This window comes from Pseudorasbora parva, chromosome 11 (genome assembly GCF_024679245.1).
Source record: "Pseudorasbora parva isolate DD20220531a chromosome 11, ASM2467924v1, whole genome shotgun sequence".
Lineage (NCBI taxonomy): Eukaryota > Metazoa > Chordata > Actinopteri > Cypriniformes > Gobionidae > Pseudorasbora > Pseudorasbora parva.
In genome coordinates this window covers 18,305,507-18,317,017 of record NC_090182.1, presented here as the reverse complement: position 1 = coordinate 18,317,017, position 11,511 = coordinate 18,305,507, and the positions used below count along the sequence as shown (strand labels likewise).

General features: G+C 36.7%; 1 protein-coding gene across 1 annotated transcript; it reads left to right on the top strand.

Annotated features, from left to right (window-relative positions):
- Positions 1-1,897: 1,897 nt before the first annotated feature.
- Positions 1,898-10,971, top strand: adra1bb (adrenoceptor alpha 1Bb). Its single transcript, XM_067457314.1, has 2 exons — positions 1,898-2,953; positions 10,430-10,971. The coding sequence occupies exons 1-2, from the start codon at positions 1,999-2,001 to the stop codon at positions 10,927-10,929; spliced, it is 1,455 nt and encodes a 484-aa protein (XP_067313415.1). The 5' UTR covers positions 1,898-1,998; the 3' UTR covers positions 10,930-10,971.
- Positions 10,972-11,511: the final 540 nt, after the last annotated feature.

The window sequence follows — 11,511 nt, the reverse complement described above, 5'->3', positions numbered from 1 at the left end:
TTCTTGAACATGACAATGAGTTCACTGTACTAAAATGGCCCCCACAGTCACCAGATCTCAACCCAATAGAGCATCTTTGCGATGTGGTGGAACGGGAGTTTCGTGCCCTGGATGTGCATCCCACAAATCTCCATCGACTGCAAGATGCTATCCTATCAATATGGGCCAACATTTCTAAAGAATGCTTTCGGCACCTTGTTGAATCAATGCCACGTACAATTAAGGAAGTTCTGAAGGCGAAAGGGGGTCAAACACAGTATTGGTATGGTGTTCCTAATAATAATTTAGGTGATTGTTATTGCAATACTGGAAAATCATTATTAAATTGCATACTATCTCACATACCTTTTCATATTAACACTGCTATTTTATTAAGTGGTTTCTTTCTACCAAATGTTGTAGCAAATGTTTTCAGCAAGATAGTAAAGCAAGTTTAAAAAGCGCTCTATAGTTCCTGGCACACCTTGAGATTAAAACCTTGTGTCTCCAACCCAATGAGCTCATCTTCAGACTCCACAGGAGATATGCTAATGAAGTCTTTGCATGAGACAAATACGTGTAGCAAAAGTGGCATGGTTATGTGGTTTCGTCTGGGTGTATAAGCCAGAAATCAACCTAAATTACTGCATGCCTCACAAAATGTTCTTGAACACTTGATTTTTCCTTAGATGGCTTGAGATAACAAATAAAGCTTGAAAATGGTTGGCTATAACCATATGGTCAATACATTTTTTAGATGTAGGGGAGAGCGGAGCAACACTTTTTGCCTTTTTCCGTATGTGTTAATTCACTGGGGTTCAGAGCATTTCCCCCCACATCAATTTCACACATCTAGTACAATTATGTGGTTTTGTTTCATTAATACAGTGTATACTTTTTTCTTGATTTACCTTGGAAGAATGGAAGTGAAATGTGACATCAAGCCCCATATGGGGTACATTGTAACATGTGAGGAGCACATTGTAACATCACCATTATGACAGCTTAAAATGTTATCTGATAGGGGGGGGGGAAAAGAAGAAGAAAAAAAGAAAAAAATCCAAGACAAACAAAAATATTTTGTCAATAAAATAAAATTATTAACTTTTTTAAAATAAAATAATGCCATTTTTTAATACTTAAAAATAAACACATTTTTGAGTTTGACTCAAACACATCGCTAAATACAGCTACAGCATAGTTCAAAACATAATAACAATTAATACATTGGCTCTGTCTTTATTTACCCTTTGCTCATGGTTTCTCAAAAGGAATTTATAAAAGTATACGTAGAATATAATATACCATAGTTCTAGGGGTTCATTGTAACAGTGTTACAACGCACCACACCTGCACAACTGGGATTTAAACCGCAGATTGTGTCTTTATATATATATATATATATATATATATATATATATATATATATATATATATATATATATATATATATATATATATATATATAGTTTGACAAATACAATAAAGTTAAGTTAAACATACTATAATACATTATTTTGATGTGTCTGATCATTTAAAATGTCTGTAAAAAAAGTATTCAAGTAAATTATTTTTCTGGAACATATTGTAATTTAATAATTAAAACAGATCCCCGTTTGCAGTGATAAACAATAACTTTGGAAGAAGAGCTTAGTCGTTATCTATTTCTTTCCATTTTTTTCCTGTTAAATATGGAATTGCTATTTAAACGTTTATTGTTTAACACTAAACACGTATAGCCTACAGTGTTTCCAGTATGGCTAGTGCATGGTGTAAGCTTTTTCAGCACTCTTCCTCTGTTCAAAAAAAAAAAAAAAAAAAAAAAACCTTTTGCACTGAAGCAGAGATGGGCGGTAACGTCTTACCCCTGAGACAGAGACTATTATTTTCACATTACATGAGTGTATCAGAATGAAAACAGTGCTCATTAGTAACTCACGCAACATTCTAGTCTTTTATTAGGAACCTGACTCAAGCAGACAACCGACGTGTCAGCAATGGAGAACATTTTTCGGCAAAATGAACCAACAAAATGAAGATGAAGTCACACAGTCCTGGGGAATCGGTTCTTTGGACGCATATGAAGAGTCATCGGAGTTTTCAAACTCTTCCGAGTTAAATGGCACAGAACTCGAACCTCTCCACCTGTCCCGTGCCGTCCCGCTCGGCTTGGCTTTGGGTTTTTTCATTATCTCCGCGGTGGCAGGAAACATCCTGGTGATACTGTCAGTTGTGTGCAATAGGCACCTGCGAACTCCAACTAATTATTTCATCGTAAATCTCGCTATTGCAGACCTGCTCCTGTGCACAACCGTGTTACCCGTATCAGCCACCTTGGAAATATTGGGTTACTGGGTGTTCGGGAGGATTTTCTGTGACGTTTGGGCCGCTGTGGATGTGTTATGTTGCACCGCATCCATCATGAGTCTGTGCGTAATATCAATCGACCGTTATATCGGAGTGAGCCATCCGTTGCAATACCCGAACATCGTGACGGGACGCAGAGCTTTACTGTCCATGCTGGGAGTTTGGGTCCTGTCTTTGGTCATCTCTATCGGACCCCTGCTGGGATGGAAGGAGCCTCCTTCACCGGACCACACGGTGTGCGAAATAACAGAGGAACCCTTTTACGCGCTCTTCTCATCGCTCGGCTCTTTTTATATCCCCTTAATTGTAATTTTAGTCATGTACTGCCGTGTTTATGTAGTGGCTAAACGGACAACGAAGAATCTAGAAGCTGGTGTGAAGACGGAAACGATGAATTCGGGTGAAATAACGCTGAGGATTCACAGGGGTTCGCAGGTGCACGAGGACACCAGCACTGCAGCCAAAAGTCGCGCTCATCAGGCGAGGAATTCTCTGACTGTCAAACTCCTGAAGTTTTCCAGGGAAAAGAAAGCAGCTAAGACATTGGGGGTTGTCGTTGGAATGTTTACGCTGTGCTGGTTGCCATTCTTCCTCACTTTACCCATTGGTAGGTCTTTTACACAGTTGCACAACGTGGCCCCCTCTCCCATTCCTTTCATCACACTAAAGTTGTCAGTGTCACAAAGAGGAATTCCTATTAAATGGTATATTTAATAATATTAAATCCGTTAGGCCTACTTGAAGCACAGTTGGTCTGATCACAGACTCGTCTGATCATCTAAAATCCAGTTGAGAGATCAGATATAAGCATTCTCTAGATGGTCTATAGCTCTCTCTCTCTCTCTCTCTCTCTCTCTCTCTCTCTCTCTCTCTCTCTCTCTCTCTCTCTCTCTCTCTCTCTCTCTCTCTCTCTCTCTACCCTTGTCAAAAAAATATATATTGGAATTTCAGTTTATCCTTTAGTATCTTATTGGATTCTTAGAATCCTATTGGACATTCGGATTTATTTTAATGGAATTTCACTTTGTCCCGTGATAATTTTTTTTATCATACATCTTTTATAATAACAATTAATTAATTACTTTTTAGAGTAACTCAACTTTTTAGAGTAACATTCTCTCTGTGTGTGTGTGTGTGTGTGTGAGAGAGAGAGAGAGAGAGAGAGAGAGAGAGGAGAGAGAGAGAGAGAGAGAGAGAGAGAGAGAGAGAGAGAGAGAGACTGTTGATGTGGTTTATGAGGACACAAATTTGTATAATTACATGGGTATTACACTGGTATTACACTATAAATGTGGTTATGGAGACATTTCAAATGTCCTCATATTTCAAATAGCTTTAAAAAACATACTGAATTATGATTTTTTTTTTTGTGGTTTTTTTGAGAAAGTAAAAATGCAGAATGTTTCCTGTGATGGGCAGGGGCTGTGTAAGGGGATAGAAATTACGGTTTGTACACTATAAAAACCATTATGCCTATGCAGAGTCCCTGTAAACCACATAGACCAACGTGTGTGTGTGTGTGTGTGTGTGTGTGTGTGTGTGTGTGTGTGTGTGTGTGTGTGTGTGTGTGTGTGTGTGTGTGTGTGTGAGAGAGAGAGAGAGAGAGAGAGAGAGAGAGAGAGAGAGAGAGGAGAGAGAGAGAGAGAGAGAGAGAGAGAGAGAGAGAGAGAGAGGCTCAGTTGGATCCCATTAAAATCCTGTTTAAATTATTATTATGGATATTTATGTATTCTCTTATAAGACAATTCCCACAGAATCCAACAGGAATCAGATAAGGAACAATATCCTATAAGAAGACAATTCCTAACAAACTCCTATAGGAACAGTTCCAAAATATGATAGAAATTCTAAATGGAATCCGAACAGGTTTCTTATTGGAATCCTTTAGGATTTTTTGACAATATTATTTGGTATTATTATTTATTTGGACAATATTATTTGGTGTTAGTAGTAATAATTGTAGTTCATAATTTTTTTAATTCTTAATGACATCCTTCCCTTCATCCTGTTTGGTGTTTGTTCATCTTGATGTCTGCAATGTGCCTGTCAATATTTGTTTTCATGTCATTACTTATAGGATCGATGAAAGGTTAGCAAACAGCAATTAAGATAAAACAATCCTCACAAGAAGAAAACATAATTACAATTTAAACTTAATGCAAATAAGGAATCATTACCAAATTAATGAAGAGTTTGGCAAGGTAAATGGAAAACTTTTTTTCTAAATTAAATTTTTATTTAAGGGTGATGAATTGAAAAATAATCTTTCCCTTGAGCTTTTGATATATAAAAGGTTGTGCTAATATAAGAATACCCTCTACATTTCAGAGCTGAAAACCTTCTTGTTAGTAAAAGAAAAGCTTTTATAGACACCAGGCCCATAAAAAGGTCTTGTGCTTCACACTTATGTCATTGTGCGGTGAAACACCGCCTATACGGAATCTACAGCGCGTCTATTCCAGTAGCCCCGCCCCCCGACTCATGGAGGCTCGTCCTAGCTGGTCAACATCAATAAACATGCTGAGGAAGATTAAGATATTGCGCTATTCCTGGTTGTGGAAGAACACAGTTGCTGCAATAATCTTCCTTCGGATCCTAACATTAGGAATGAGTGGTTGAACTTTATTTTTAATGAAGTTCCAGCTCACGTGGGGACGACATGTTCACTTCAGTTCACTGTTGACTCGTTTGTGAACAAATCTCCGGTCGATACTTGATTTGGATCCGACAGGAATGGTGAAAAACACTTTTGTGAGTTAAACGTTGTTTTTATATGTGATAATATTGCATTGATATAGATAGTTTTGCTTATGTATGTCTAACAGAGCATAACTTTCGCATGCTGGACATATGGGCCAGGACTCGCAAAGCCCGGCAGGCCGATGAATCTTTGATGAATATTTGAATATCGAATGAAAATCATTCCGGTTGCCGCTTTTCCCTCACTCTCTCTTCTCGCATGTGAACTGAACTGACAGGGGATCTTAAGCTCATTAAATAAGCAAATCGTATCAAATCCTAGCCGTGGGCGTTTACTTCCAAGTCTCCAATGTGGCACGCCCATCAAAACCCAGCGTTTTGGAGAGAGCCTCAAAACCAGTGTAGAAAATAGCCTATTACTTATTAGTTATGATGTTTCTGAATGTAAAAACCACATGAACATCATTAGTTGACCTCAGACAACAGTATATTTTTTTTTTTCAAAAATCCAGTTCATGACACCTTCAAATCGTGATACATTAATACATATACAAAAATAAAAATGCATGACAAAAAATAACATAACATAACATGATTAAATTGCTTAAATTACAGTGGAGTGTCCATTCTGTGTCTAAATAGATCCGCCTTTACTCTCACAGGAAATACGTACAAATGATTTATCCCAGAAGCCTTCTGCTGCTGGACGCTTGAGGTCAGTGGGAAGACCGCAGAGTAGGGGTTAAGACAGAATAAATCTTTTTGCACTTTATTTCCTCGTCCCTCTCATGGGACCCCCAGTGTGGGGTCTGCTGCATCCGTCGTTTGGCTGTCACAGCAGGGAGTATGAGAACGAGGCCCTGGACCGCAGCCATTCAGACTCAAAGGCAGGTTATTATTAATGAATTAGCATAGTAGTCATTCCTGTCCCAGACAGGGTTATCTCAGCAGGGCAGGGAGCTAGGAAGTTCAGTTGGCCTGGTTCTTAATTAGGCAACTTTGGTTTCTTTTACATGAACTTAAAGGCACAATATGTAATGTTTCAGCATTAAAAATATAAAAGATCACTATATCTATGTTATATATTTTTTAAAGTTGTGTGTTTACATTATCCCGACAGTTCCAATTAACTTCTAAATCCAGAGAAATTAATATTTTAATTCGAAGACACGGACCGTGTCTTTATTTCTGTTATGTCGCCCGTCTTTCACGTCATATCCACGTTTGCGTCTTGCTTCCTGCGGAACTCGGCGGAACCGCCAAACTCAAAGAGGAACACTGACAGTATAAGATAGTCTGTATGATAATGGATCATGACTACTCTTTGCCTGTACGTTTTGCCAGCTCAACAAAGCGCAAACGTACGGGTGAAAAAAATGACCCGAGAAGATTTTGGGACAGTAGAAGAAGCAAGAGACGTGTAAACCTTGGAGAAGCCTTTGAAAGATTGCGAAATCTTCGTGACAAGCTCGGACTGCAGAGAGATATGCTGATCTCGCTTTCGTTTTAATAAACAGGTAATTTAAGTAACCATTCAGCTAACATAATAATCATATAATCATAACATGCTGTATGTTTGCATATTGCATAGCGATCTTGACCACATTGAGACGCGTTTAGCTGAATACGTATAACGTTACATTTTGTATTGCATCGGCTTTTCAAACAGGCGGATTCTGTGTTTTTGGAGACTGAAACTGAGACTTTTTAAAACTGATTCAAAAGTATATTTCTATCCGTATATTTGGTGACACGATGATGTCATGTGTAAAACGCAGATGGACTAGCTATTATTGGTTTTATATGTAGCTGGAGAAAGTAACGTTAGCTTCATAAGGTAATATGCCACTATCTTGGTCAATTAATATAAGGTGACCGTCACTTTTATCATATGTTAAAACTAGCTACATATAATATCGATTTAATAATGATCTACTTATTCATATATCTCTGAGTTCCAAAATAAATGTTTATTAGAATGATTGATGAATGTGGGGAGCGACACAGCGCGTGTTCCAATGAACAACGTATTGCAGGTGCTGGTTCTCTCATTTACTGTTTTATGTTGGTAATGATAAACTAAATTGAAATTTATTTCCTTATTGAACAGTTGATATACAGAATGTTCGACAATCGCGGATGCCATGTCAACATATCTATAATTTGAGTAACTCAAATTATGATGCGCGGTTAATATGTCAACATAGCCTACCAACTTATAGGTATGTTGACATAGCGACCGCCCGCACAACATTCTGTCTCACACATTAGCTAATGTTACTGATAAGTTTGTTAAGTAACGGTAGCTCGCTGCTATTTCATTAGATTGACATTATATAAAGTGAAAAGCCGTAACTAAACTTAACAATAATAGAGATGTAATATAACAATTACCTTGTCAGTGAGCATGTTTTCTGCTGGAGATGCCAGATTCGCTGGTTGACAGTGGCAATAATGACAACAACTCCCATGAGCCCACGCACTTTCCCGACGTCATCAAAGTACGTCTGTTGTTATTATTTTGAATGAGTGACCCCTAGTGGCCAAAAGTTGCATACTGCACGTTTAAGTGGAAAACAGTAGTGTGTTTACTGGGTTCTTACAGTGGATTATTGTAGATGCAGAGGTGATATTAACATGAACACATCACAATACATTGTTTCAATTTAACATGTCTATTTAGACAACATCAGTTTGTGTTTAAATGAAAACTCTTTACAACTTTGAGTCATTTAAAATCATTTAAATTCAAATAATTAATAAATAAAGAATTCAATTCTTTATTTATTTACTTTGTTGGTTAGTAGTGGAAGTGGGATAATGTAGTTATTCAGCTTAAAGGGATATTTCACCCAAAAATGTACTCACCCTCATGCCATCCTAGGTATATATGACATTCTTTTTTCAGACGAAATACAATCAGAGTTCTATTATTATTATTTTTGTAAATATCCAGGCATTATAAACACAAAGTAGCCCCCCCCCCCTCATATATATATATATATATATATATATATATATATATATATATATATATATATATATATATATATATATATATATATATATATATATATATACATGTAAAGTATATATCTTAAATACATGAAGGAGTGTGTATTTATACATAATAATTAGACACAGTACACACACATGTATTATGTAAACACAAACTTTAATTTTGAATGCGATTAATCATGATTAATTGATTGCCAGGCACTAATATTGTCTTTACCCAAACCCATTGATTCGCTTTAGTAGGACTTTATTAAATAATTAATTAATTTAGATTTTTGGGTGAACTATCCCTTTAGGAAAATCTGCTCATAATTTTTACGCCAATTCATTTCTGAGGAAATGAATGAGATACACGTGCTAACGGGGATTATGAGTCTTGTTACATAAATCTTTGATAAGTTTCCTAACCTGTCATACAAGACAATGAAAATGGCAGGGGGGGTGAAGAAAAAAAAAAAACAGTGAGCCACTTGACTGCATACAATTCGGAATAACAGGATGCAAGGATGTAGACAGTATATCTCAACTAGTTTGCTTCCTCTGAATCCTACAGTTACATTCTAGAAGAGTTGTTTGATAAGGCCGGTAATCGGATCAGAATAATGAGCCTATTTGCTATTTAAGTAAAATGCTTTGCTGTGCTAACATTAATTAAGGTCTATTTAAAGTCTATTCATGACCCCTTTTTAGAAGAACGAAGCCTAGATCTTTGTCACTTATACACTCTCTTGGCCTTCATTCATAAAACTTTTCAGCCAAGTCTCATGGTTCCCATGGTACTTTGAATGCAGTGGGTCAATGCACTGAGGTGCCTCCGGTTTACAAAGCCGAGATATCAGTCTAAAGCAATTAATGGCACAGATCCACAGCTCTACCACTGAAAATTAATGAGGAAAAAGTGGGGGAAAGGAGAAGTACACCTTTTCTATGAATCTTGCAAAATATTTTTTTTTGTGATCAACAGAAGAATTAGCATTTCATATTCAGGCTTATAATTCAGAACTGCTGTGCAGATACATTTCTTTCACACTCGTTTATATTTCAAAAGGCAAAATTTGGCTTGTTAGTGGGATGAGGTTGGCACTAAAGTGGTTTTATCATACATGGTAAACCCTATAGTGCTCAAGATAATTCATTGGTTTGAGTAGAGCCAACTCAAATTAAACAAATTAGTTTGATCAAATTAACTTTTAAGAGCATTTCTTTTTCTTTTGAGTTCTCAAAACGGACACATTTGAAGTAATCTGAATTGTTTTATTGTTTGAGTTTTATGAACTTGTTTCTTTTAAATTAGACTAACTTCAATTTAAGTGAAACTGGGCTGGAATTTCAATTTCCCAGCATGCTTTATAACATTCAAAAGGGAAAGTGAATGTCAAAATTAAGTGTTATATATATTTTTTTCTTTGTGCAAGATTAACGTCAAGTGGGAGATTTAGTAGTGTTGAATGTTTTGTTGTGCTAGTTTAGAAGAGTTTATAATGTAGTTTTATCACGGTTTGAAAACAGATGTATGTTAAAGGTTTTATATTGATGTCCTCATTCAGCAAGTGGTACGCTATGCTAATGCTACCTGAGCACTGAGTAACCAATTAGCAAGGTGGCATTTATTGAATAGCTAGTTAAAGCTAGTCAAGTTTCCAGAACTAAAATGCATGATTTTTTTCATTAATTTTTTTGATTAAAAAATAAAACACAAGCTTGATCATCCAAACAAGTCTTGATTGATATTGATTATATGATAATACACATCTGCCCATTTAGTTTGTCAATGACACATTTTAGTAATATGCAGACAATGGCTAAGCAAGCATTGCTGCCACCTTCTGGATGATAAAGCAAATAACAGATCTTTGCTACTGTCTGCAGTCATTAGCCCCAAAACACCCCACCCACCTGGAGCTCCAGCTCCCCCTCTCTTGACCAACTGTGGACATGATGGGTGGAGCTGCATCCCCTAACCACACCCTAACCCTATCTCTCCACCTATTAAACAGGTTAAGCCACCCTTAAGCTCCAGATGTCTGCAGCAAGCAATATTTGGAACAATTACCAGTGGTACGGAAGGGGGAACAATCACGAACCGTGCCAGCAGGGGGCACACCTGTCATGTTAATGAGAGAAAAAATTAATCCCACTCACACAGCATGACAGTCAGAAAATGGACAGAACATTTTCTGTGGAATTCACTTCATGGCTTAGGCTGTCTATGAATATTGGGTTGTTTTCAAAATCTAAACGATGACAAAAACATCATGTATTTACTTAGTAATTTGAAATACTATTAAACTTAGAACACTGTATAATGTGTTGCTCATGTGGCTTATTTAATGTCAAAAATGTAACAATATATTTCTCTTTGCAGTGGCCTTCAACGTCAGCCTGCGGCCCCCTGAAACCATTTTCAAAATCATCTTCTGGCTTGGTTACTTCAACAGCTGCCTGAATCCCATCATCTATCCCTGCTACAGCCGGGAGTTCAAGCTAGCTTTCATCCACATCCTGAAATGCAGATGTCACCGCAGGAGACGGCCAGGTTGGAGAGCGTACAACTACCAGGGCTCGCACATCAACTCCTTCTACTCACGGCAGGACTCAAAGGACTCTGTGAACTATGGTAGTTACATAAATGGGAGCCAGAGAACCCTGTCCTCTGCCAGCCCCAGCCCTAGTTATCATACCAAAGGCCTATCACTTTTCCAGGAGGACGGACCGAAGCATGCCCGGAGCAGGACACCTTCCGTGTTATCTGAAAGTACTTTGGATCATCATCTTGAGCCTGTTGAGGAAGATCCGAACCAGTCTTTAGGCCATCCAGATCAAGCTGGTATCAGAAATTGGCCTCAAGAGCAATTGAAAGAGTAAGGATGTCAAACTTTAAGTGGCACAATTTTTTTTTTTTTTTTTTTCTGTAGTATTTCTCTGGTCATGAATACATACAAATAAAAAATTAATATTTCATTCTAAACTATTTAATTCTGATATGCAACCCAATTTCCAAAAAAGTTGTCAAAGTTAATACTTAAGCAAACTTAAATGTTATTATATATATATATATATATATATATATATATATATATATATATATATATATATATATATATATATATATATATATATATATATATATATATATATATATATATATATCCATGGCCGTTCAGGGCTTCCATAGCTTCCCTTCACATTGTTAATTTGTTTTTCTGTCTTTACTATCAAGCAGTCTAAAAAGCTTGAGATATTATACAGATATTAAATTATTAAAGATATAGAACTGTAATTTTTTTGTGAAGATCGTGAAGTGGAATCGTGAAGTGGAACGAAATTTATTGGATATTTCAAACTTTTTTAATAAATCAAAAACTGAAAAATTGGGCGTGCAAAATTATTCGGCCCCCTTAAGTTAATACTTTGTAGCACCACCTTTTGCTGCGATTACAGTTGTAT